This window comes from Haemaphysalis longicornis, unplaced genomic scaffold (genome assembly GCF_048455015.1).
Source record: "Haemaphysalis longicornis isolate Haplotype H1 unplaced genomic scaffold, Haemaphysalis longicornis Haplotype H1 scaffold_136, whole genome shotgun sequence".
Classification (NCBI taxonomy): Eukaryota; Metazoa; Arthropoda; class Arachnida; order Ixodida; family Ixodidae; genus Haemaphysalis; species Haemaphysalis longicornis.
In genome coordinates, this window is record NW_027526241.1 from 38007 (window position 1) to 65954 (window position 27948).

Sequence of the window (27948 nt, forward strand, 5' to 3'; positions counted from 1 at the left end):
ATCCGAGAGCTGATGTGTATGTTTTTTTCCTAGTGGAATTGTCATTGTAATTATTGTCTTTCTGTAAACTGAAAGCTGGTTTTCTATGTGTTAGTTGTGTGCATTATTTTGTTAATTTTTATTGTCACAAAGTACGTGCCATTTCCCGCAGAGTCGCGCCAACACGTGGGGGGGGGGGGAGGGGGACGTCACCTTGTCAGGCTTTTTTTTTTTTTTTTTTTTCCTGTAGCCTTTTTGACCGTCCCCCTCGACAACTGTATAGCCAGTCTTGTACATGTTGTCGCAAACTTTCACAAACGTGCTTTCAATAACAGTCTTGAATAAACAATCATAGATATTTTTTTAAACAGGTAATACATTTACATTTTTCCAGGAAATATCGACTTTTATTAGAGCAGAAAACTCATTCATTTTGGATGCACCTTTTCAACAATTTTATTTCGGAATAAATTAACCTTTTAACAAAAATTTTATACTTCAACACAGTTGTAGAAAACAGGTTATCCATTTCGCATAAATCCAACCTTGAAATGGGGCGTATGTGCGTATTATGATGTTTTTCTTTGTATTCATCTTTTAAGAAAAGAAAGAAATGTCTGTCCATTCAACACCCCCAAGAACAAGGTCACAGCAAATCAAACGCCCTGAAGTATCTACAGTGCAGGAGAGACAAGAAAATCCTACTTGCTTGCTGATGCAGAGGAAACATCCGCCAGACAAGCCTGAGGAATGAGTGACGCACGCATTATAATGTTCCAAAAAGGGCTCTAATGCAGCCGCTGTGTCCTCATCACCACAAAGCTTTGTCTCCTGAATAGCGGCGATGCTTACGTCCATCCGTTTTAGGAGACGTAAGAGCTGATACTGTCTTCTCCTGTTCCTGAGTACTCGCACATTAAGTGTGGCAGCGTGCAATGCCGTGACACTTGCCATCCCGTTGGAGCAGCTTACGTAATTCTTCCTCCAGCTGAACCACCCTTGCGGCTGGCCTTGGACAATTGAGGCTTAACTTGCTTCTTGGAGCCGGCCAGCGGCACGCCTCCACTAACCCCGGTGGCCGTGTCGGCATGGTCCAAAACAGTGGACGCCTGCTTTTTGCCGGCACTGGATGCTTTGTTTTCGCTGTCAGCTGGAGCTGGTCTTTTTATCGGTCCACTGCTGGCACTCGAAACGTCCTCAGGCAGTACCGAGGCATCCGCCCACGATGGGTATGAAACATCGCCATCGTCGATATCCCCAGAAGACATGTCGCTGCGATCGCTATCGCTTGCCGGAAGGGGCACTACAGTGTGGTCGTCACCCACCGCGTCATTTGGAGGCAGTATATGCGTGTCCATTTGCTCTTCCTGCTGCTGGTCGCACGACGTTGCCTTAGACTGGCTGTGATGGGAGCCCCCATCTTGCTCACGATCTGGGGACACTGGAGGTGGACACATATCCTTGTTTTCTCCTGCTGAAGGAGCCGTGGGCACAGCCGTCATGTTTTCCGACAGCATCGACTGGCTAATCTCCCCTGTCGCATCAACGACCTCCGTGACGTCCATTACATGGGCGGAGAGGTCCTCATCGGTCGATGGTTCCTGACCTTGGCGGAGCTTGTCAGCGTACGTCATGACGCATCTCTCAGCGGTGTGACCATATCGCCTACACTCGCTGCACCGGGGTGTTCGGCATTGTCTCCGCACATGTCCAATCCTGCTGCAACGCAGACAAAGAGGTGGCCGACCAGGAATCAGAACAAGGCACTGGCTTCCATAAATGTCCATCATATGCGGCACCTCTGCGACAGAGACGCCGTCCTTAAGTATAAGGGACACTTCCCGAGCTCCAGTTTCCATGTGGTCCATACCTGGACACCGCCACATTTCGCGGACGACGGATTGGGTAGTCCCAAATGGCTCAAGAGCTTCTGTAATCCGACGGTTCTCCATGTGACGTGGCACCCAAAGTAACTTCATTTTGATGTTCCTTGTGTCCGGGTCAAACACCATACACTTGAGTCCCTTGACGGTGATGTGCTCAAGCTGAACTAACTTGTGCTTCACGGCGCTCGAGGCGCAAGTAAGCATCCACACGTGACTCATTTGGTATTGACCAATGCACACTACGTCACGAAGGTTTATCACGCGAGCCAGGGCATCCCTAAAGTCAGGAGCACGGTATGGACGGCCTTTCAAGTCCGCATGCAGGAAAACGGTGTTCAGGACAACATTACCGGTTGGGAGACGGGGAAGAATGATCTTGTAGTTATCCATCTCACTTCCGGACGAAGTAGAACCTCGGCACAAGGCCGATGCGCTGTTCCCAGCAGAGAGCATAGAAAAACACAGCCGTTCGGAACGGCGTCTTCTGCTGATATTAGTGTTAGTAACGCGCCTTATATCTTTAACGCATTCAAACTACGTCAGCGGCGTGCGTTGGCGACTCAGCGGCGTTATAGCGGCTTGATAACTGCGTGGTGTACACGTGATACTACAAACCCGATGGAAGAGATGGAAGAGAAGGCGGCGAGGCGGTGGGCTGCGGGGGCCGAGCGCAAGCGCCGCAAGCGGGCCGACAACCGTGCATTCGCACTTTCACATTATCCCCCTCGGGGAAATGCGGGGGAATTTTTTGCTGCATGGCTTCCCAGCGCACACCGAGTTGAGATATCGGTGGATGCCGTTGATAAATCGCAACGACTTTGTACCAACGGCCAACTCCAGGGTTTGTTGGGTGCACTTGGACGGCAAGCAGATGGAGCAAAATCCATTTATTACACGCACAGCTGCGACAGGGAACGGAACCCCCTGAACTTTATCCTTTACAATACAGCATTGATTGATTGGTTGATGGAATAATTGATTCATTATGGTGTTTAACGCCCCGACGCTTCATAGGTGATGAGGCGTGCCGTAGTGGAGGGCTCCGGGTTAATTTAATTTGACCACCTGGGGATCTTTCGCGAGCGCCGATACAATACATTACAATAACTTCTGTTTCCTTGTAGTCAATTTAAAATACCATATATTGTTTGGTTTTTACAGCCGATTGGCATTAAACAATCCACTTTTCATCTAATCTAACCTTTAAAATCACGGCGTTTGTTTTGTTTACTTTTTTTCAGGCTAACGCATTACATTGCCAAACGATATGAAAGAATAATTTTCTCCATCACACACAGCTGGTCGCTAGCAGGATAAGCAGGCAGCCCAATCTGGAAACGCAGCTCGAGATGCGCGTGAACACTGCATTTGGAAAATAGCTCAACCTGTTCACAACGCGGTCAAATGAAAAGCTTCTAATCCTTTTGCGTTGTCACGGAATCTAAAGTATTACAATTAGAAAACAGTTACTGCTGGTTGCGCAAAACATTTGTGGTGTAAGCAGCGGTTTCACAAAGGTGGGCTCCGAGCGACAGGCCACATGCGCTGCGCAGAGTTAGGTCAATCATGATCACGATCATGATCAACGAATATTAACTCGCCCGAACGTCGACCCTTGTGCTCAACCTTCGAATAGTAATCTGACTGGTTGTGCGGTCGTAATTATTTTTCCGCCCAGGTAATTTCGTTTCGTCAGTAACCGTCATAAGTTTAGTTAAGGGAGATTATATTTCATTGCAATGTCAACAACGTCGCAATCGCCTTGTCGGAAGTCCATCGCGAGCACGGTTTAGCGTGACCCACACATGCTGTGCGCGCTCCGCATTCGACGTCCGCGCTTCCATAAAAATGACTAATCGGTGGACATAACAAGCACTGTGCCATTAAAAACACGTATTTACTCCCCGATATCGATTTCTATGTCAGTCGGTGCCGTACCGGTACGTTTACATCGCGGAACTGCGGAGCACCACCGGCACCACCACCACACTGCTACTGCTACTCGCAACAGCCGGGGTCGGCATTTTCCGTTCTGGCAGCAAATTAGGACCTAAAATCCGTCCGCCGATAATGAAAACAAAACAGAACACACACACACAAGCACTGCAACCACTAACTTAACGCCAAACCACTACGGTTCACTCCGTAATGCACGGGTACCGAGCAGACGCACGGAAAGAACGGAGCACTTAACAGCCCAGCGCGGCGGTTTCGGCGGTCGCTTCATAGACGGCGCTAGCGTCGGGTCAGAAAAAGCAAATGGCGGCGCCCACCTCTAGCAAGGAAAATGGTGTATAGTGAAATGATTGTTGTGACTGCTGCATATCCCTCCCCTCCCCTTCCGCTTCTGTAATGCCCCGTGGCGCGGTGTGCTCTGTGATAAATAAAAATTGAGGCCTCAACTTTGTGGGATACGAGGGGGGAGAGTCTCGTGGAAGACCCAGTCGGGGCTGGTTCGGCGGAACATCGCGGCGGTGCGGATACGTATATCTCAGGTGGGAACTTTGTTTGTCGCGCGCCGTGAGTGCCTGCCTCCCGTTCGCGGTCACGACCCGGACGGCGTGAACACCGTCGAGCCTCGTGCTCGCATGCTTTGGTATTCCCCAAATATACGGCTGTGATTCGGCACTGCTGCCTGCTGGGTTCTCGTATCGGCGAACTTCGCTGGGCTGCCGTAGGCATGGGAGCCCGCGCGGTTGACACGCCGGGAGCTAGCGTGGTGGCCTACCCCAGAGTGCTGGCAAGGTCCCCGAGGAACCCCTCATATCCCACAACTTCAAACCGTCAGTTTGGAAAAGAAGCGATGGACGCTTCATGTGGTTACCTCGCAGAGGCGCACTGTTCGCTCTTTCTTCCTGTTGCGGCACTTGGAGGCGGCGATCTTGTTGCGCTCTCGTCTCCGGTTTCTCTTCTCCTCGTCCTCCTTGGTGAGCTGCATGCAACAACAGCACACGGCGTCAGAGCCACATTCCCCCTCCGAGAATCGCAGGGTCTCGTCGCCAGCACTTCCTGATCCCATTCCTATGCACTCCTAAAAAAAGGTGGTGGCATTTACCAACAGAACACAAACCATCCACTACAGTCACATCATCCACTACGGACTTAGTAACTGGAGGTAGCAAACGTAGCACTTGTAAGTTTACTAACTGAATCAGGTAGTGCGCACCGCTATACCTTCAGCATTAAAGTCCTAGTGAATAACACGCTACATGCCCTTAGCTACATGCTTTTACTTACTGGCCATGCATAACAAACCAGTAGAATGCTACGCGTGGCAATGTGGATCGGCTGTGCGCGCACCACGACATGGAACTCATTCAACACGCACATATCACACTTAAACAACAAATAAATTGAGGAAGCAAAACCATCGGCATGCACGGGGACAGCGACTATAATTTAGTTACGTTATATATATACAACTGCTCTCTTTTGCTTTTTTAACCAGCCGCGGAAAGCCCTCAGATAGAGTCGTAGCTTTGCCGGCAACGCAGGGAAGTCGTTCGGAACGGCGGACACCTCGGCTCCGGAATCGACCTTGAACTGCGCTGTGTAGTTCGTCGACGAACTTTGCCGCGGCGGGCGTCCCGACAGCGTGTAGTTGAATAGAACCGAGCTTGCGTTTTGACTTCTTAGCGCGGCACACTTCAGAAACGTGCCCTTTCTTTTTGCAGAAGTTGCAGGCGGAGTTTCGTGCAGGGCAGTTCGAACGTGGATGTGGCGCGCGGCCGCAGAATTCACATGTTGACGGCTGGCAGGAGCGCGCTGCTTTCAGCGGCGGCGAAGGCGGCTTATCGCCGCCGCTGAAAGGCAGTGAAAGAGATGAAGCCATAGCCACGCGCGCCGCCCTTCTCCTCACCCTTAGAAAGACGCTCTTATCCGTATTCTTTCTGTCGACGCTGCTGCGTTCGAGACGGCGCCCGCACGAATTCCAGGTACCGGCTCGCAGAGTATCTGAATTCACTCTTTGTAGAGCCACGTGTAAGAATTCAAGTGACGTCGCATAGGTAATCGTTGTGGGTGTTGTCTACAGCTTCGCAGTCCACCCACCTTCACAGCGTGAATTGGAGCCAATATTTTCATTTGCAATAGGGAAAACCTGTACAAAGTGCATTAATGTACAATAGTATTTTCGCTTTTGCACTCATGTTTTGCCTCAAATATGCCTGAAGTATCCTTTGAATTGAATAGTGTCGACATTTATGATCCATGCATATCACTTGTTCTACCTTGCATATGTATAGTTCGTCTTTGAGCCTTTTCTTCGGCTGTATTTAGGCCGGGCTGTTGAATCGAGGGGCATACATACATACATACATACATACATACACACACACATACATACATACATACATACATACATACATACATACATACATACATACACGCATAATTAATATGCTAGAAGCGATTCAGAATAGGGCGGCCCGTTTCATTTCACGCAATCATGACTACCACAGCAGCGTAACTCAAATTAAGCACAACCTTTCACTTCAACCGCTCAGCACTCGCCGCGACATTTCCCTTCTCTGCCTCTTTCACAAATACGTATACAGCAATAGACAAACCCCACTTCACCTTGATGTTCCTTCCGTTACTTCACGTAGGTTGCATAATCACCTCAGTTTCACGCGGTTATATGGCTCAACTGATTCGTTCAACTCATCTGCTCTCCCTCGCGCCATACGTTTGTGGAATGATCTTCCAGACAGCATCGCATCAGTATCAGACAACAATACTTTCCGTCAATTACTGCTCACTCACTTTTTACAATAAGGTCTTGCCGCTGTTTTCGCATTTTTTTTTCTGCCGTGTCCTGTATCCCTTTTTTTTTCCTCCAATTTTTTTTTCTCTGCTGGGAGATCAAAACAATCTGTCTTAGCTTGGGCTTTCTATTTTTCTTTCTTTCTTTTTTTTTTTGCCAGTGTCGCACTTTGTGCCTGAGTACGAACATTTCATGCCGACAATGTCTCTTTACGTGCGCAAGTATTGTTCTGCGTTTTTTCCTGTTATCTCTCCCTTGTGCATACTCGAGACTGCAGAAACTGATTGGTGCTATTCGTCTGCGCATATTTGGGTATCTTTGGTTGTTCTCCTGTTTACCTACTAGCGTGTTAGCATTCAGTATAATGTTTGTGCGCAGTTTACGTGTGTGCGATATGATATTGACTTTTCCTTTTCTTGTTATCGTTTTCGAACTTGCACGTGTATTGCGAACCTTGTCATAAGTTGTTCCGATGTTTTTTTTAACTCGTGATTTTGTGATGATTGATCTGTAACTTTTTCCTTTGTTACCCCCCTTACTCAATGCCCTGAACAGGGGCCTGTAAGGTATTTTAAATAAATAAATAAATAAGTGATGGCAGTTAAGAATGCCTCAGAGAGCAAAGGGGAGCATGTGGTAGGTCATTGAAACAGCCCGCCGACAGCTCCGTGCCCTCTAAGAGGACGTGCTGGGGGCTATTGTCCAGGAGGAGTGGGAGCGGCTTAGATCAAACAACAATACTGTCGGTTCCTACACTGCTACCTGCAGAACTGAGTGAGGGCTCTGATATATTCTGCTGGAGAACCCACCCTCTATTAAGCTTAGGGTACCTTCGGAAGTGAACCCCTCACACGAAATAGATTTCGCACTAGTAAAGCCTCAGTGGTCTCCGGGTGGGATCCGAACCCACGACTTCCAGGATACGCGTCTGGTGCGATGACCACTACGCTACCGGCAGGGCTGTTTCCCTTCCACTTTCTCGGTATTTATGTTGAGGTAGTTTGTTTCCTGCGCTGGGGGGTGGTAATCTTCATCATCATCAACCTATCTACGCCCACTGCAGGGCAAAGGCCTCTCCCATTAACCTCCAATTGTCCCGGTCCTCTGCTAACTGCGACCAATTTATCCCCGCAAGCTTCTTGATCTCATCGGCCCATATAACTTTCCGCCGCCCCCTGCCACGCTTGCCTTCTCTAGGGATCCACTCTGTTACCCTTAATTACCAATGGTTATCTTGCCCTCGCATTACATGCCCTGCCCACGTCCATTTCTTCTTCTTAATTTCTACTAATATGTCACTAACACGCGCTTGTTCCCTTACCCAGTCCGCTGCCTTCTTGCCCCTTAATTCTTGGGGGTGGTAGTCAGCGCCAATGACCTACCACATTCTCCCTTTTGCTTTCCGTGGCATTTTTGACTGCCAACCCTTATTTCTGTCTTAATTCAACGAGCCCCTTATCTCCCATTCTGATTCGCTACATGCACAGCGAGGGCCTCTGTTCTGGCAGTCTTGGTGCCATAGCTAGCTTAAGAGGGTTCAACGCTGGTGCACTCTCGACATATCGTAGACACTCAAGTCGCGGCCCGGGGGTTAAAAAGAAGGTCCCTTTCACCCCGAGTAGTCCGAGTGGCGCTGGCTACCACCCCCAATCGCAGGAAACAAACTACCTCAACATAAATACCCGAGAAAGTGGAGGCAAAACAGCCCCGCCGGTAGCGGCCGGTCACCGCACCAGACGCATGTATTCTGGAGGTCGTGCGTTCGGATCCCACCCGGCGGGGATTTTTTTCTCCACTTTCTTTCTACCACATACTCCCCTTTGCTTTCCGTGGCATTCTTGACTGCCAACCCTTATTTATGTCTTAATTCAACGAGCCCCTTATTTCCCATTCTGATTCGCTACAGACAGACAGATAGACACAAACAGACATACCACATTTTTTGCGTTTAGGTAGCGCAAGAAAAACGATCGTCTTTAAACAATGATGCGTGCATTTTTTCACCAGTCCACCTCGTGACTCACCAGCTCTGCATGTTCGGCGAAGGCATTTGATGGCGCTTACTTCCTTCGTGCATCATAGCAGTGCTGCTTCAGGCGCTGTCCGAAGCATGCAGCCCGTTTCGCCTGTGCCCACAAAGTTGCACTGCACTTTGCATGCAAAGGGGACCTGGTACACTACTACTCCCGGAAAGGTTTTTTTAAATGCGGAGCATTTCTTAGGCTCGCCTGGTCCTCCGTCGTTGATAGCGGCGCCATCCACACGCTCACTCCGCAGGTGCGCGTCTCTCCCCCGTACCCTCCTCGCTCTCAGCAACAGCTGCGGCGGTGCGGGGGAGCGCGTCTGCGCGCGCCTGCGCCGTAGCTACCCCGTGCGCCTCGTCGCTCTCAACAGCTGCGGCGGTGCGGCAGGGAGCGCGCGTGTGTGCGTGCATTCTTAGTAGTTACCCCGTGCGCTCCGTCGCGCTCAGCAGCAACAGCGGCAGGTGTACACGTGATAGCGGCGTGCTTGCGGCGTGCCAGCTGCGTGATAACGGCGCGGGGGGGGGGGGGGGAGGGGGCGTGGAAAGGTCGCGCGCTTGTGTACGGAAGTGTGCGCATGCGCGTCTCTCTCCTGTACTCCTCCCCCTCTACTGCGCGCGCTGTGTATATAAGCGGCGGAGCGCGAGCTCGGAATTCAGTCAATTGCGATCCTTGGTTGATGCTCGATCCACGTTACTCGTGTCCCACCACGGAGCTCCGTCGTTGACATACGCAAGGACGAGTGGTTGGTCGAGTACATGGGGATCCGCCACGGCCTGCACTGCGTCTCCACCACCTCCAACAACAACAACAACAACAACAACAACAACAACAAGCAACCCACCACCATCCACGGTAGTTGCATCGACCTCGTCTTCACCAGTTACTCCAACGTACGACCGCTGCTCAAAGATCCCTTGACAGTCCACTTTAGCGACCATAAAGCTGTCGTTCTCTTCGTTCAATACAACGACAGCACCAACGAATAAAAGAAATAATAATGACCACAATACCTTCCCCTGTCCTTCCTGTGTCCCAAAATCACGAAACATTAAATAAGAATAATAAAGACGAAACCCTCCCCACATCCGAACGGTAACCACAAACTACCCAATTACGCAACGTTCACGCAATACAATCACCCCTATGCGACACATTTACTCGAGTTCCCCCCGTGGGAAGATGCGGGCGGGCGGCTTTTTTTTTTTAAGCTTATCATTTACGTGTTTCAGTGTGTGTCGCAGCTTGAGCTATGGCACGTGGGCCACGCGCACATCACAGCTACGCAGAACACGAGCCGGAGCTTCCCTTGTGCCAGGGATGTGAGGAATGACAATTTACTACGGAGCGTATGCTCGTGCGTGATCCGGCGCCTCTCAGTTTCTGTGTGCTTATTTGCATTTTTTTGTGTCTCTATGAGTTTTTGTGTCTTCGCTTCCTTTCACTTTCGCACCTCTCATGTTCATGTGGAGTAGCAAGCCAAGCCCGCTGCCAGGATGACTTGTCTTCATCATTAAAGGGGCCCTAAATAGGCTTCCGAAGGTCGCCATTTCAATCGCGCAATCGCTAGAGTACCCCTTCACGACAACGTGTACCAAATATTACACCTCTGCGTAAAGCAGGGGCCGCACAAACACGAAAAAAAGATTTCACTTTCTCTCCTGGCTCACCAACCATACCTTGCCGCCACACTTGCGCGCTCTGACGCAGTTCTTTCCTGCTCTGACGCGCCTCTATGACGCACGAGACACTGCCCAGTGCGGCGCCGCGAACGCGAACCACAGCGACAGCGCTCACCGTGCAACCGGAATCTGGTGGGCGGAGCACGCGCGTCGAGTGCTAAAAAAAAAAAAAAAGCGCGCAGGGCTTGGCGCAGCCAATGACTGCGTACATCAAGGAGGGTGATGGATTGCCCTGTTTCTCTCGGTGGTCTCGCGCCGGGTCGATGACGTCGCGGCTTCCACAGTGCTTCGGAGGAGCCACTAGAGGAGGAGAGCCCCAGGCCTTATGGGTGGCCCCTTTTAATGAGCGATAACTCGGCTAATAATTAACGCATTTAAACAATTTTTGCGGCATGACGTTCCTTGGATAGTACTCCAGTGACTGCGCACGCAAAATCGTAACATTTGGCAGCCTATTTAGGGCCCCTTTAAAGGCATCCGTCCTCCTCCTCCTCATAATAAGCGCAGTCTGCAGAACTATCCTTCTTCCCACGGATTCAACAAAGGCGTAAGCCGCAGCACGAGAGATCTTAACGCATTCTCTTAATGTCGTTCGTCGTGTCTTCCGCTGTTGTGCGAACAGTCCGGCCTCGTAGGATCAGAGAAGCCACTGCAGAGCGCTTGTGTGAGGCGGATTAAAAGGAGTTGAAGTGCAGATACCGGCCAGTGTGGCTGTTTTTTCGATATACGTCAAAATGCGGGGTTCGATGCTGCACGTTTGACGAGTATGCCTATAAACGGAAATTGTTCATTTATTCTTCTTGTACAGTAAACTGTATTGGCGCTGAGCGCGACCACGGGCGGCACTGCGAAGCGCGCCTCCGTGACGTCGGATTAGGGACTCTCGCATTTGTCGTCTGCTTCACTCAGGCTCGCTCTCACCGCTTTTTCTTTGCGCGCGGTTGACTTTCGGTGCTTGTCCGCACCAGATCTCCCGTTTGCGCAACTTTTTTTCATGGCAAAAGACCTAAAATCGCATAAACTATCTCAAGGCGTGATTTAAAGCATAATTTTTGATAAGAAACATTGCCGGCGCCGCCCCATTACTGCGAAGCTGGTGCTGTGCGGAGCGCGAAGGGTCGAAGCTAGGCGTCAGCTTCTGCATTCAGCGATCTTTCAAACAAAGGTAACACCCAGAGTATAACAACGGACAACAGCGAAAATGGAAGACCAAAACAAATTCCAGGTCATCGGGGCTGTCGGCTTTGGCAGAAGGCATTACGATTCCAGGTTATGATATGTAAGGTAAAACAGATTTGGCAACCTTGCCTAACGCTCGAAACGATTATCACGTCACTTTACGTTGTCACGGCATGAAAGTGTGCCGACATGCACTAAGGGGAACAAATAATGTAGGTTGATTTCCGAATAACCTACTGTGTGTATAGGCGCGTGCTGGTTTTATACCAGGCTTCTAACCGGTATGGAAGCTTACTGAGCAAAACGAGTTACTTCTATGGCAAACATACCATAAGACTATGTTCAGATCTGGAGGGATATTTCGATACATTTGCCACAGCCATATCATTCCAATATTCAGATAGGCGCTATAGTAAAACTGCACTTAAGAGGAAGAGGACGAGAAGGAGTAGAAAACTTTAACAGTAAAATCGAGCTGGTTAGTGGGCAGGCTCCTCATTCCAAGACAAGAGAGTAACAGGAATTTTTTTCAATTCATAAACAAAAATATGATTACCTAGATCTGTTCTTTAGTAGTCTGAGCTTCCAATTTGGTTTTATCATGTTATCAGAAACGTGGTATGGTGAAGGCATGTCGCCCTGGAAATTACCTAGTTACCAATGTGTCAATCCATATAGGACGGCGTCAAAGGGAGGAGGTATCAGTCTACTGGTCCGTGAAGTTTTTAACGTATACAAGTCGTGTTGGTGAGTTTTGCCGTGTTACGGATGATTACGAAGTTTTGTCTGTTCTCCATGCACGCACTGTGTACTCTGTCTTTTATCGTCCGCCTAAGGAAAAGATTGAATCTTCGCTGTTGTTCCTTGAGCAGTTCTTGTCTCATATTTCTGACCTAAACTACAATGTGGAATGGGGTGGAGACTTTAATATTAATATGCTAGCCGAAACTTCAACAGGGCGTGGTCTAGAAATACTACTCCAGACGTTTGGCTGTAGAAACGTAATATCAGCACCCACAAGAGTAACATGCAATACGGAAACAAGCACCGACCTGTTTATAACTAATTTTTGCCCAGGTCTTATAAAAGCAGGTGTCCTTGCTTACACTGTGAGCGACCATATGCCTATTTTTCTTAGTGTAAAACCCCGACCGCTTCAAACGAAAGGGAACAGGCCTATGATGCATCAATAACACATAATAGTCTTGAAATGTTTAGCTTTGATCTCTCTTTTACTGACTGGCAAAATGTTTATGAATCCCACGAACCCGACACTGCGTATGAAATCTTCCTGGACAAATTTTGTGCACTTTATGAGAAGCATTTTCCGCCACGTCCTGTCCACAACCACTCTTCAAAATTTAGGAAACCATGGATTACACAGCAACTCTATTTAAAGATAAAACATAAACAGGCACTCTATAAAAAAATTTTCAAAACACGAGACAAGGCAGATTTTACTATATTCAAGCGCTTTCGTAACCAGTAAACAACGAATTACGCCATGCCAAAACTCGCTATAACGAGGACTACTTCGCCTCCTGTGCAAATGATAGCAAGCAGCTACGGAAATAGAGTAAATTCCTTACTAAATCGAACGCCAATTAGCCAACCAGTCACATTTATCAACAAAAATGGCCTCGAAATTTCTGGACAGTTACTACCTGACACGTTCAATGATCACTTTACCGAAAACAACGATTCTGTTACTAGCATGGATTCCTGTCGCTATATCACTGCCGAATGCCCTGAAACCATATTTTTACGTCCGACAGATGTTAAAGAATTGACGGCTCTCTTTTCTCCATTAAGCAACAGCTCACCCTGTGATGCTGATAACCTGCAAATTAAGCTCATTAAATATGTGTTTGACATAATCGCACCTATATTAACGCACATATATAACCTTTCTCCCTCCACAGGTGTTTTGCCACTTAAAATGCAAAAAGCTAAAGTACTGGCAGTGTTCAAAAAGGGCGACAGAACAAAGTTGTCGAATTACAGACCGATATCTATCTTACCGGTATTCTCCAAAGGTCTTGAAAAAATTATTTTTTGTCGCCTCTCGGATTGTTTTGGAAGTAAAAGTATAATCACACATAACCAGTTTGCTTTCCGTAAGCATCTGTCAACTCACTCTGCCCTCCTTGATTTAAAAGAATCTATCTTAAAAAACCACCTCCCCTCGCGGGAACCCCTGTGTAGATGTGACGCATAGAGAGGAGGAGGAGAAAAGCGAAAGGAAAGGCCGAGAGGTTATTCAGGCTTAGAGCCCGGATTAGGGGGTTCACGTTGCAGCGTTGGACAGCGGAGGAACGGCGCTGGAACGATGGAGCGGAGCGGCGCAGGCACCGCGTTTTATAGCGCGCATAACGGTGAGGGGACGCGCCGTGCGCCAGTGCGCCTGCCGCGGCTATGACGCAACACAATCCAACACAATCCACTCTAATTCAATCCAATCCAGTCCAAGCCAATCCAATCGAATCCAATCCAATGCCCCTCTCGAGAGAGTGTTCACTATCGGACAGGAGAGGCGGGTGAGCGGCGGAGAGCGCAGCTGGCGCGGCGAGGAGAATGGGGGAGGGGCGGACGGCGACAACAACGCCGACGCCGGATGCAGGGACAAGGTGAGTGAATGAGATGCAGTCGCATCTAAAACCTAGATGAACGCCTATTAATGCTTGGTGTTTTCTTCCACCTAAGCAAGGCCGCTCAGAGCCGCCTTCAAATGCGCGTAGTAGCGTCGCGTTTTGCACTGTTATTTCCACAGAAGAACTACTACTAATGTTTGCCCAGGATAATGGGGTTAGGCGCAATTCCGACATCGCGTTGCTATCAATCGAAATGAAGTAGAACGAACGACTGTTCTTTTACCATCAGAATAACTGCCGTTGTAGCAATCCTTGGCATTGCGAGTAAAAAAGCTGGCACTTATTTGCAAAGCCAGTTGCTCGTAAGATGTCGAAAAGCAGCTTTGGTTAGCCGCCACCTCGGCTGCCACATCGCTCTCTTTGAAGGGAATAAACCCCATGATAGCGGATATCAATCACTATTTTGCAGCGTAAGCTACACTGGCCGAGGTTGAGAAGTTTCGCGTGGACCTTAAAGGGCCGTGCTGCGCAAGCGCGAGGAGCATTGCATTGGATTGGATTGGATTAAATTTGATTGTATTGGAATTCATTGGAAATCTAATCCAATGGAGAACGGGTGTGTAGAGCATTGGATCTGCACATTCGCCGGTCTGCGCATTCCAGAGGAGTGACATCATAGCCGCGGTAGACGCAATGGCGCCGGTGCGTGCACAGCTGTGCGCCTCCGTTGCGCAGTAGCCAAGTCTGACGCTGCGCCGGAACAGCTTGATAGCTGTCTGGCTTGGCTTCTGGAGAGCCGTGCGGCGCATGCCCGAGGAGCAGTAACTGGACCGGACTGGTCCGGACTGGACTGGACTAGATTTTATTGGATTGGAAATGGTTCCTAGACAACCACCTAAGAATAACCAGCTGAACCTTAGGTAACGCTACGTATATCCTGGCATAGCCTAGCTGATGATGCTTAGAGTTTAATGGCGCAAGGCCGACTAAGGGCAAAGAGCGCCAAACAAAAGTGATTACATGAAACTGACATGGAAGTAAAAGAACACTTTAGTAAAAATAAACAAAGTAAAACACAACGTAATGAAGATGACTGGTGTAAAGGGCCAGGTTGTCAACATGCATGATAACAAATGAGATGTAAAAATTTTACGTCGGTGAGAAACTCGAAAACGCGTTTGATTGAAAACAGGGCTTCGTCTCCTAAGAAGTATGACGGGTGTGGTGGAATATCTCGTGTGTGTAGTTGAGGGAAGTGTTTGCGTCGTGTAGTGTCGAGTGCCTTACATTGTATGAGGATGTGCATCACGGATAGGGCCTCTCCGCACCTGCTGCACAGAGGTCTTGGAGACCCAGTGAGAAGGTGCGAGTGTGTTGCATGAGTGTGCCCTACCCGTAATCTGGCCAAGGCGACTTCAGTGTATCTATTGCGTGTGTCGGTGGTGTATGGTCCCAAGTGTGGTTTTATTACGTGTAACTTGTTGTCTGTCTGTTCACTCCAGTGTGTTTGCCATGTTTTGCGAAGTTGTTGTCTGATGTGTGGTTTCACGTCAGTGTAGGGTAATGTGGTTATGTCTACTGCATTCGAGAGTGTAGCAGCAGCAGCCATTCGATCCGCTGCTTCGTTCCCGGCTATACCACAGTGGCCAAGGACCCAGAAAAGGACTAGTTCAAATTTGTGGACATACACAGACATAATACCCTTGACTATTAAATTTATAACGTGATTTTTAGAATACTTTGTTCACGACAACGCCCGCACAACACTGAGAGAATCTGTATATATAATGGATTGTGGGATGTGGCTTTGAAGGATATGATTAACAACCAGAAGTACACCATAAGCCTCTGCCGTAAAGATACTTGTATTACTGTTAAGAGTTCTAGTGACACTAAGTCCGGGCCCATTCGCCGCGCAGGACACCGAGGTGGAAGTTTTAGAGGCGTCCGTATAAAATTCAGAACATTGGTACTTCTGCTGCAAACACAAGAAGTGCTGCAGAATTGCACATGTGGGAGCTCGGTTTTTATCTACATGTGTGAATGAAGTGTCGCATGAGACAGGGCGGAGATGCCATGGTGCTATGAAATCTGTTACAGAACTTTGGATGGTATCTAAAAAGGAGACAGCAAGCTCTGACGCTTCCTCTCTAACTCTGTAAGAGAAGGGCGCAGAACACGATGGTCGATTTAAAAGGAGTTCAGTCATGGAGGTATCATGAAAAACTGATTTAAAAGGATGGTGAGGCATGGATGAAATTTTAAAAGCATAAAGGAGGTCTGTGTATGCTCGCTGACATTGTAGGTTCTATTTGTTGCACTCTACATACAGACTTTCGACTGGACTAGTCCGAAAGGCACCACATGACAAGCGGAGCCCTAGATGAAGCACAGGGTCCAGCATTCTGAGGGATGTTTTAGTGGCTGACCCATAAACAACGCTACCATAGTCCAGTCGTGAGCCTATCAAGCTGGTAAAAACACGTAAAAGAAGTTGTTTGTCAGCACCAAAAGAGATGTGCGACAGAACTTTCAGGATATTCATTGTTTTTAAGCATTTATGTTTTAATTGTTTTACGTGTGGGATAAATGTGAGCTTTTCGTCAAAGATTATACCTAAAAACTTGTGTTCTTTCTTGACAGGAATCGAGACACCATTGAGATGAATGTCTGGATCCGGCCGGATGCCACGCCTCTTGGAAAACAAGACACAAGTGCACTTCCCCGGATTAAATTTAAAACCGTTGCTGTCTGCCCAACCAGCTAGCTTGTTAACACCAAGCTGGACTTGGCGCTCGCAGACAGACAGGTTACAAGACTTAAAGGATAATTGAACGTCGTCTACGTAAATGGAGGAGGAAATCGATGGTGGTAGCGCCTTACGAAGAGAATTCATTTTTACAATAAAAAGGGTGCAACTTAAAACTCCACCTTGCGGCACGCCGTTTTCCTGCACATGAACCCTAGAAAGTGCAGTTCCAACTCGCACGCGAAACGTTCTTTCAGACAGGTAACTGGCAAGCGTGTTCATCATGTTACCCGACATGCCAAAGGTCTTCAAGTCGCTAAGGATGCCGTATCGCCAGGCTGTGTCGTAAGCCTTTTCAAGATCAAAGAATACCGTAAGGCAGAACTGCTTATGAGCAAATGCATCTTTTATGAAGGATTCCAACGCAACAAGATGATCGTTGGTGGATCGCCCCACCCTAAAGCCTGCCTGGCAGCTCTCGAGAAGACCGTTGTACTCAAGGAAGTACACGAGCCTGCGATTTATCATCTTCTCGAAGAGCTTACACAGGCAGCTTGTCAGGGCAATGGGGCGATAACTGGCAGGAGAGGAAGGGTCCTTCCCTTCCTTTAGGACAGCCACTACTATGGCCTCCCTCCAAGAGCGAGGAATGTGCCCCGAAAGCCATATTTTATTGTATAGGTGTAAGAGTGTTTCAAGAGTGTCTGGGTGTAGGTGTTGTATCATGGTGTATGTGATTTTGTCTGCACCTGGAGCTGACGTCTTACATGTGCTCAGAGCAACCTTCAGCTCATGAATTGAAAAACAAGAATTGTAAGAAGTGTGCGACTTGTTGTTATCACGCAGGGACTTCTTTTCTACAGATGTTTTGTGTTTCATGAAAGTGTTTGTGTAGTGTGCTGAACTGGACACGTGTTCGAAGTGTTGTGCAAGTGTGTTAGCCTGGTCTTCCAGTGTGTCCCCTGTTGTACTAACCAGGGGCAGGCTGTGTGTCTGTTGTCCTTTTAGTTTTCGTATTCGTGTCCAGACTTTGTGTGTATCAGTGTATGAATTGATGGAAGTGAGGAAGGTGCGCCAACTCTCCCTTTTCGCCTCACGACGCACTCGCTTCCCAAAAGCCTTTGCCCGTTTAAAAGAAATGAGGTTATGTGACGTGGGGTACCGGCGAAGGACACCCCACGCCTTGTTCTGGGCCTCTCGCGCCCGCCTACAGTCCTCATTCCACCACGGCCTCCTCTGGTTGCGCGGGGCACCAGAGGCGTGGGGAATAGACTTTTCGGCGGCGTCGAGGATGTGCGCCGTGAGGAGTTGTGCGGCTTCATCTACGTGTAGGTGTGCTATGGATGTGTGGTGTAGTTCGGATGTCTCTGTAAATGTATTCCAGTTAGCTCGTGCTTCATTGAACCTATTATGGGAAGATGGACTGCTCGGGCATTTACCTATATACGTTAATGAAGTGGGGAAATGGTCACTGCCATATGGGTCCGTGCCCACACCCCACTCGAGAAGAGGAAAGAGAACTGCGGAGCCAATAGCCAAGTCAAGACATGAGTATGTGTTGTGACCTATGTTATGGTATGTAGGCTGTTTATTGTTGAAAAGGCATGCTCCAGAGGATGTAAGAAACCTCTCTATCAGGCGACCTCGGGCATCCGTACGAGAAGAGCCCCAAAGAGAATTGTGAGCATTAAGGTCGCCTGTTAGAATGTATGGTTCGGGCAGCTGGTCAACCAGCGCCTCGAAGTCAGAACTCAAAAGTGTAACATCAGGAGGAATGTATATGGAGCATACCGTTATCAACCTATTAAATATTATTAAGCGTATTGCTACAGCCTCAAGGATAGTGTTTAAAGTGACAGGGTGGCATGCTAATGATTTCCGGACGATTATGGCCACACCGCCAGAAGAGTGTGCGCAGCCATCCCTGTCTTTCCTGTATACCAGGTAAGTATTCAAGAAATTTGTGTGTTTAGAATTCAAATGTGTTTCCTGAACACACATTACACTTGGCTGATTGCTATGCAGAATCTCATACACGTCGTCAAGATTATTCAGAAGGCCTCTGCAGTTCCATTGTACTATGTTCTCTCTTCCCATTATGAAGTGTTCGGAGCTACTGGACTGTGTTGTTTATGTGTCGTCTTTCGGGGCTGTGACTCTCGTCTTTTTTGGCTTGTCGGGAGGCTTTGGCGTCGGGACGCGTTCCTTGCGGTGCACCGCAGACAAGAACGGACCGACGTCCATTTCATCCTCGGATGTCCTCGGAACGCCTGAGGGATCAGGTTCCTTGGACCGCGAACCCTTTGGGGCGCGCTTTTCCTTGCCCGCAACCACCGAGGGATTCAGGAACGCCTCGGATGGCGCAGGCCGCGCGGTGGGGGTGGGAGCTGCCGCTGGCTCCCCCAAGTCCATCTCCTCTGCGCCCTCGCCTGTGGCTTGGGACGCTGGAGTGGAAGTGGAGGATGCAGCATCGCTTCCACCAGACGTGGTTGCCCCCACAGCCGCTGCTGGCTCAGCGAGCGGTGCGGAGGCGGGTTGGGCTGCCTGAGGCAACCCAGGGGGGGGGGGGGGGCGGGGGCGGGACCAAGTCCGACTCGCGGTACTGGGTCCCCGCCGAAACCAGACGCCGCTCTGCCCCCCGGCAAGCTGCGTCGGCGTACCTGCCCAGAGGGAAGGAGGCGAACCTCTTCCGCGCCTCTGAGAAGCTGATGTTTTCGGTTACCTTGATGTTTATGATTTTCTTTTCAAGTTGAAATTTTTCACATTTCCTGGAGTAGGCCGCGTGTGGACCCTGGCAGTTTACGCAAAGAGATTGTTGCACGTTACAATTTTCGGACGCGTGGTCGTGCTGGGTGCATTTCGCACAGGTAAGTCTGCCGCGACAGGAGTTTGTGCCGTGCCCGAACCGTTGGCACTTGAAACAGCGCCGCGGGTTCGGTATGTACGGCCGGACTGAACATCGGATGTAACCTGCGTTGATAAATTCTGGAAGGGTGGACTTGTCAAAGGTTAGGATGAGGTGCTTTGTCGGTATTTGTTTATCGTCTCTGCGGATGGTTATGCGTCTGACCGCTGTTATGCCCTGACTACGAAGGCCCTCCAGCAGGTCAGCTTCAGATTCATTTAGTAGGTCATACTCGGAAATCACGCCCTGGGAGCTGTTTAGGCTGCGGTGGGGCGTGACTCGGATTGGCAGATCGGCGATGCTGGTTTGAGCAAGAAGTTTATTGGCCTGATCCTGGCTACTGACCTCGACAAGAATTTCACCGGTTCGTTGTTTTTTGGCCTTATACGACCCTCCAACAATACCGTCAAGAAACTTTGAAATGAGAAATACCGACTGTGAAGCAAGAGGTTTTGATTGGTCTGTAGATTCCATCACGATGAAGCGAGGATAGTTGTTCGGTTTTGGAGGACTCAAGTCAGGAAGTGGTGGAAAGGAAACTTCGGTGCGGCCCCTTTTCGGGGGCCGATCACGTCTGGGGGGGGGGGGGGGGGGGGTTTGGAGAATGCCATATGATACATTGAAAAGCAGGGAGACGGGGGTACTTTCTCCTTTGACCTTACCCTGGTAGTCAAAGAGGTCCCGGAGTACCCTGCCTGGTAGACAGGCAGGGAGCCCATCGGCCGGAGCTTGACCAAGGCTCCGACGGCCACCGTTCGTGGTTTCTAACCCTCCACTTATAAACACATTGCCACGGTTGGATCCAGCGTATGTTTGGGGGCTCGGGGTCCGCGGTATCGCCAGTACCGTCACCAAGATTGCTCAAGGTGCCCCGTGCGGGGGGCATAGCCTAGCTAAGCCACTGCTAATTTTTATTATACATTACATGCAAACAGCTTCGTAAATATTAGCCCTGTGTTTTACGCCTTGCTGCACATCGAGGATGGAATTATAAAAGGGATCTAAAACTATAAGCGAGCTTCCACAGCTAAATTATGCCCTAAAACACTAAAAACGTTACCTATCTACCGCTGTTTTCTACTTTCACCAGACACATGTGCTGTTGAAAACATTTTACTTTCACGTAAACAAAATCTTGCGCTCCAGAAAAGTAAATACTTCATTTGGGAATTGAAAAAAAAATCAAGTTTATTGTTTATGAGAGGACAAGTTTTGTTTGCTTTTGCACTTCGCTAAGGCGACGGCCGACATTTGTGCGTATGTATTTGTGACTACGAGCAAGGCGGTTTCTGGTTCACTTAGCAAGGGAGGCAAAAGTCGCACAAATGTTTATACCTGCGTGTACAACAACTCCAGTTAGGTCGTGAAACTTCTACATAGGTCTAAGGGATCGAGGTGGCGTTGCGACAGCCCAAATATGGCAAATACTGGACGCGGGATTGCAAGTAGCCAAGAATATATGAAACATTCTTTTTTTTCTGTGATAGATGCAATATGAAAGACAAATGTAAGGAAAGTGTGGGTGTCGCGTTATTTTTTTCAGTAAAAATAATATTTTCAAGTAAAAAGAGTTTTGTAAGCTCCAGAACGTTCGCAAGCGCGTGAATAGTTTGTAGGCTTCTAATTGCTTTTATTGCACTGAAAAAAAAAAGGCGGATATTGCTACTTGTGCGGTTAGTTTGAAGCATGTGATGGCGACGTCGGCACAGCGCGGTGGTGTAGCAGAGAAACACCGGGCGAACTCGGCGGAGCGCCGTGGAAGTCACCGGAGAAGCGCGAGCTCCATGGGACAGGTTCCCCAACCTCCGTCCTAGGCCGCTCGGAACTTGTTTCGGCGACTGTCCGCCAGGTGCAAACGTCATCTGCACGGAGCTACTTTGAACGACGGTACCTAGCGCGCTGTGTGCTTACGTAGCTTGGGATTTCGCCATGGTGATTTTAAGAGCGTAGACTACTTATTTGGGTCAAATTTGGACAAACGAAAATTTGAGTGCAGTTGGTCTTTAAGGAAAACAGGGGATCCCTAACGAAGGCAAGCCTGGCAGGGGGCGGCAGAAAGTTAGGTGGGCAGATGAGATCAAGAAGTTTGCGGGAATAAATTGATCGCAGTTAGCACAGGACCGGGATAATTGGAGATCCATGGGAGAGGCGTTTGCAATGCAGTGGACGTAGATAGGCTGCTGCTGCTGATGATGAAACAGTGAAATAGTTCACTTTTTTGGAAGTGAAGCGCTTATAAGCGTCTCAACGTTCTTTGTAGCTCGTGTTCCTTGCATAACATGCAATCGCGACTGAAGCCTTTGCGATGCTGTCGAACACTTTTCTCCGGCTGAATCTTAGTGCGAGGTCAGCTGCTCCGTGGCATCGACCTATACAGAAACTCTGACGACTTACCCTGCGCCAGACGCTAACGCCTCTGGTAGGCGTCTAAAAGAGCGCTGCCTTGGCTCGTGAAGGAAATTCAGTAACGGTTTCGGGCGATCGAATAGCTCAGTTGCAAGCCCTTGCGCAACGCTGTGTGGACATTCGCGGTCCTCTCGAACGCACACGCCAGAGGCCATGGAATGTACTACGCGGCGGGCGGCGCAATTTCCATACGTCGCTCGTAGCGGGGGTCCGAGTGGGCGCAGCGCCGTCGCTTTCTAGTGCGCGCATTCGGGACGGTGTCTTCGCACGCTTCTCTTCACGGCCGCCCAAGGAAGGCGCCCCTCTCGAAGAACAAACCGCGAGAGAAATTGCAAAATGCCTGCTCCCAAGCGGTGACGTGCGCCGTCGATGCCGGGAGTAGGAGAGGCCGGCAGCCGCAGGGGGGCGACACGCGCCATTAGAACACCACCGCGTCGCGAACGGGGACGGCTGCCGCCGCTTCATGGCCACCGAGGCAATGACACACAACACGCCTCTGACAAGACGTTTGTTTTGTTCCGCCCATCTTACGACATACGCGTGCAGCCACGGGAGGAATCGCGTCACGGAGAAAAGAAGATACCGCGCTCCTTAATCGCAGCCGTCTGCCAGCCTCCGTCCGGATGCCAATGAGGGGCCGGCGTCTCTTACGCTGTCGTTTCTAGACAAAACAAAATCTAATTACTCATGAAATAGTAGCTGAACAAAATACAAGCGCATACTATCACCCTAACGGTGACCCGCTCTGCAACGACAGTTCTTGACGCATACCTATAGACGAATGTGAGAGCACATGTTCCTTCTTGGGAGTGTCCCAAAGTTGTCTCTTCAGAGCAAGAAGAAACTACCAAACGATGGCATGTGTGCATAGTGTGGGCTTCTCCAGATATGTTAGTAAAACCACGTTTGATCAATACCCCGTGGGTGTCTCTGGTTAGAGTTGGGGCGAAGCCATGACGGATGTTCCTTCCACCTCCGGGGCCTTGGAAACGGCCAGAAACCACGCGTACATATACCTTCCTATATTGCGGAGTGGACACGACGGCCGCATCCGGAGTGGAGGGATTTTAATTAAGGCAATGTGTTCTTCACACCTGTGCTCGATGGCGGATATGCCGTGGTACTGGCGAGGCGTACACTCTGGCGTACACCTCTGCAATAACGCATTTATAGCATCCCACGTGGAAACGTCAAATTTCCAAGCTAACGTGCAATAGGCAAGACCCAAGAAAACAGCTGCTTAAAAGCCGATGAAAAAAAAAATGTGGTGGATCCCACGCACAGGTTGGAATCGATAACGCGAAGTTTTCGTCAAGTGGGTTCCAATGAACTTGCCTGTGGCATTTTTTTAGAGTGGTATCGGGCGTGGCGTAGTTGCTGATATCTGTTGCAGAACCGTGAGCATTGGTGATGGCTCCGAGAAATACCATACGTGACGAGAGACTTTCAACGTCTCAATCACTACGGCGTAGATGCCACCTGCTCCAACTGCAGATAACATGGTACCCGCAGTAACTGTGTTTTCCCCGGGCGGCTCTGCAGGTCACTTCCCTTCACCCGTCCGGAGGTACGACGAAGCCAGCGTTAGGTGGTGCACCACCCCCGGGCGCCCCGCGAGCCGCATTCCGGGCCCCGCGGGTATGGCGCGCGGAGGTCAGCGTTATTTGGTGTAATATAAATCCTGGTGTAAAATAAATTTGGTGTAAAATAAATGCTGCTGCTGCCAGCAGCAGCAGCAGCAGCAGCAGCAGCAGCAGCAGCAGCAGCAGCAGCAGCAGCAGCAGCAGCAGCAGCACCCTAAAAACTCGGACAAGAGCTGTAGAAAGCTTCGCTTCAAGAGAAAGGTTCCCCGCATAGAAATACAACGTGCCGCTCGAGCTACGCTAGGATCCACGGCGCTAGTAAATTACCACCACGAATTTCTAACTGATCCCAACTTTGTTGCAACTGTCGCGTTTTTACCAAGCTCGGACTATTGGTCTTCTCCAAACTATTTGAGAGAGAAAAAGGGCACCGACCAAGTAATGAAAAAGAAAAACTTAAAAGACGTTTCGGCCCCCGCGTGGGAGCCTTGTTCTCACTCACTCACTCACTCACACTCACACACACACACACACACACACACACACACACACACACACACACACACACACACACACACACACACACACACACACACACACACACACACACACACACACACACACACACACACACACACACACACACACACACACACACACACACACACACACACACACACACACACACACACACACACACACACACACAAAAAAAAAACCTGCGTTTTTTGCAGCCGCCCTTTTCCATAGGGGCAATTTCCCGTGAAAGCCGGGTGAACTTCCCAAGCGTTATAGTCCCACACAAGGGCTGAGCGGAAGGCCGGAGAGTCACTTTTACCTATTTTACCGGTAGGTGCCCGGCGCCACCAAGGCACACGAATGCACATGGTGCCTTCCACAGCTACGGTGGACGCTCAACTTCTAACCGCCTGTTGCAGGACATGCCCCCAGTCTTTTTAACCCCCGGAAATGTGGTAACGCGGCATGATGACCGGGGGCCCCGCCAGATGGGAAAGGGTCAGAGGCCCCTCGCAAGGGTAAAGGCAGCTTTCCAGGCGTGTATTCCCCTTTCAAGGGTCCGCACTCAACCAGGGGCGCCTGTACCCTTTAATGAAACCGGTGGGTGCCCGGCAACAAGGCTCCCGTGCGGGAGCTGAAACTTCTTTTAAGTTTTCTTTTTCATAACATGGTCGGTGCCCTCGTTCTCACTCAAATGTACCCTCCCGACCAGATGGGCGTCCGTCAAACCCTTGACTTCTCCAAACTATCATGATGCGTGCGTGACGGTGTGAACTCGACAGTGCCTATGAGTTGCTTCCTTTCTCCTGATGCTAAACGCCGTCTCTCTCAAATGACGTGCTCAGGGGGCACAAATAATCTTTATTCCAGTCCAATCCAATCCGGGCGAAAGTGCATGCCTTTAAACTGCACCGCGCCAACCTTCGCGGGCCGACAAGTTGCGTTAGAAGAATGGCTTTCGAGTCTGATGTTCACTGCCGGCTTTTCTAGTTGTGTGTTTGAACTTTGGATCCGTTCCAGTGCAGTATAGTTTATTTTTGTAAATATTACAGAAAGAAACGCTAGAGCTCCACCTATATGAGGCAGCTATACGCGACTGTGAGCGGTGGCATTGGCCCGTAATTTTCCAGCTCTCAATCATGGAATCCAAACCTTGTAAATTCCAAGGACCCACCCCGCCAACAGAGATTGGGCTGACAGTGTTCACGACGAACCTGAGCAGTGGGCACTCGGTCGCAACCATAAAATTGCAGCCGCCTTAGTAACAGCGGGAATGACGCATCACCCAATCCCCGGCGATAGATTATTTTTCCGTTGCGTGGCAGTTTTGCCGCACCTCATTCAGCTGGAGGCTACTAAATGCAACTGCTTGTTAACTCCCCTTGTCTTTTGACAGACGATAGCCCCAAGAAGAAACTCTCGTGCGTCAGTGTCGAGAAAAAATGACTCCAGCAATATTGGGATACCTCAAAAATAGGGCTCGAACAGCTTACTTTTTTTTTCAGCTCCCCAAACGTCTACTCGAACCTGGTGTTCATTGCAAGCAAGACTAGGGGGCTTACCTGGGATATGACGACTAGAATATCTAACCAGGCCCAAATATTACTTCCCCGGACGGACAAACGATTTCCCCACACAGCAAATGTTGTGTGGGGAGAGAACCTGGGGGCTGTTCCCAGCCCCCAGGTTCTCTCGTCGGGTATACGTACACAGCTCCAGCTAAAACCACGTCACCTAGATATATAGTACGGCCGTTGCAAAAGTAGCGCTTCCCTGTGTTCAGTTTTCAAACCAACCTTGCAACTGCTTCATTTTCTTTTGCGCGTTTCGGTACGGTGATTTGAACCGCCAAACTAACTCAAGCAGGAGACGTCGAGGAGGGGGAGGTCCTTCAGCCCCTCGCCAGCCGCCACCACCAGGACTTCGATTCTCCTCCAGCCACTACCCCACCAAATAAGTTACCTCTCTTTCTCTTGCAAAGACCCTGACGAGTACGTAGGCCCGTCTCTTTAGCCTAACAATCGCGCCATCGCCAATGCGTGACACGTGGGAAAGAAAATAGCTCTCGTCTTTGGCGAAGTAGGGTACACACGACGTGCAACGCCAACATGCTTCCAAGGCTTCATCATAGACTCGCAAAAGGCTCCGACGATCCTGCCTGGATGTATACTGCTTGAAGCCGTACAGAAAAAGCATTTCCCCCGCGACCATCCCATAGTCTACCTCGGGGACTCAGTCCACCATCTGAGTCTACCATCTACCTGTGGGACTGCTAGTTGCCCAGTTCATTCACCTGCTCCCCAGAAATGACCTCTCGCATTGGTAGCGCGGCAAAAAAATGGACGCACTCCCGTAAACGTCGTATCTGTCTCTGTGTTCCGTTCGTAGACGCAGCGATTCGCTCCCCATTTCCAATTTCCGGTTGAAGAGACCTAAAATACTGCGACGGGCTCTCTGTTGCCATAGTGCTGATCCACTTGGTGGACATGTCCTGACCAATAATTCCGTCTTGTGGAACCGCAGATCAGTGATTCACACGGGTGATTAAAGGCATGTATATTCCGGCTGTTTAGTGTATAAGACAGAGCGCTTTAGGGCTTCTCGTGACGTCTGCATATTTCGGCGAGATCGTTGACAAACGCGGTGGGGGCATTCTCAGAGCTGCTCAGGTTTCTTTGAGTGGCCGTTCCGTCTTGATTAGAAATCATGATTGTTAGCTGCAAAAATTCATATCCTCCAGTTACGCCGCCACATGATGCGGACGCTTCTTTACTGCAAATTTCTACAGCGTCTTCGTTCCCTGAATGCCGCATTCTCTAAAGCGAACGACCCACCCGCACATGATGCAGCACAGCCAGGCGGGGCGTCCGTTTCTGAGCACTCAGGGGTCAGAGGCCTCGCAAATGCGACTGCGTCACTAGTGAAATGAACGAGAATTGGGCCTTTCTGATGCAAACAAAACCCAAAATTCCGCCCCCGACTGACGCATCCCAACATTACGCACCCCTATTATTCTTTTGAGCCACACGGCGAATTCGAGATGCCAGCGGGACTCTCCAAGTGGGAAGAAGCAATACTACACTAAATGCGGCTTCCGCTTCGAGTTAAACCACACCACTTCGACAACCCTGTCCCCACTGCGATGTACGGCGTACGTGATTCACGTGGTCCGTGATGTGCGCGACTGACTGCACAAAGGGCGTACCCGGCAGCTTCTTCGGGTAGGCCGCTTTCCGTGGTACACAACTGCGGGTCGTGTTAGGTTCCTACTCTTTTCCGAAGCGCGCTTGAAGTGCGACAAAAACTCTGATTGCTTGCCTGTTGAGCACAGGTCTTGGCCAGACCATGCAAATAACTGAACGCATGCGCACTCGCCAAAGTCACTACCCTTCTCGTCATCATCGCCATCACGTTCATCTGTTACAAATATGTAGCGCAGAAGACGAGAGACACAGACAAGTAGACACACACAGCGCTAACTTCCAACACCTTTATTGAAAACAACAACACACATATATAGGCAAGAATCCCGTGACGTCACACACATGCGTACATCGGCGCGAACGCAAGTAGGCAATCTCTTTTTCTGATAATTTGATAGAAGTCGAACTTACACAAGAGCTTCCTAACCTGGTTATCTTTTCCGCCTCAATGATTTCACGTGTACACTTGTCCTTACTCTT

The 27948-nt window shown here is 49.6% G+C and overlaps 2 protein-coding genes across 3 annotated transcripts in view; both read right to left on the reverse strand.

Moving 5' to 3' along the window:
- Positions 1–27948, reverse strand: part of LOC144164728 (uncharacterized) — a 149556-nt gene that overhangs the window by 13280 nt on the left and 108328 nt on the right. For both annotated transcript variants that reach the window (XM_077695022.1, XM_077695021.1), the window contains one exon: positions 4690–4797. In XM_077695022.1, the coding sequence (XP_077551148.1) occupies positions 4690–4797 (108 nt within the window). The remainder of the gene's footprint in view (positions 1–4689; positions 4798–27948) is intronic.
- Positions 948–2318, reverse strand: LOC144164727 (uncharacterized). The gene has a single exon (XM_077695020.1). It carries the CDS (start codon positions 2316–2318, stop codon positions 948–950), a length of 1371 nt encoding a protein of 456 aa, XP_077551146.1.

Bases quoted from the DNA above. Each gene is read 5' to 3' on its own strand.
- LOC144164727 (XM_077695020.1), bottom strand. From the start codon at position 2,318: ATGCTCTCTGCTGGGAACAGCGCATCGGCCTTGTGCCGAGGTTCTACT.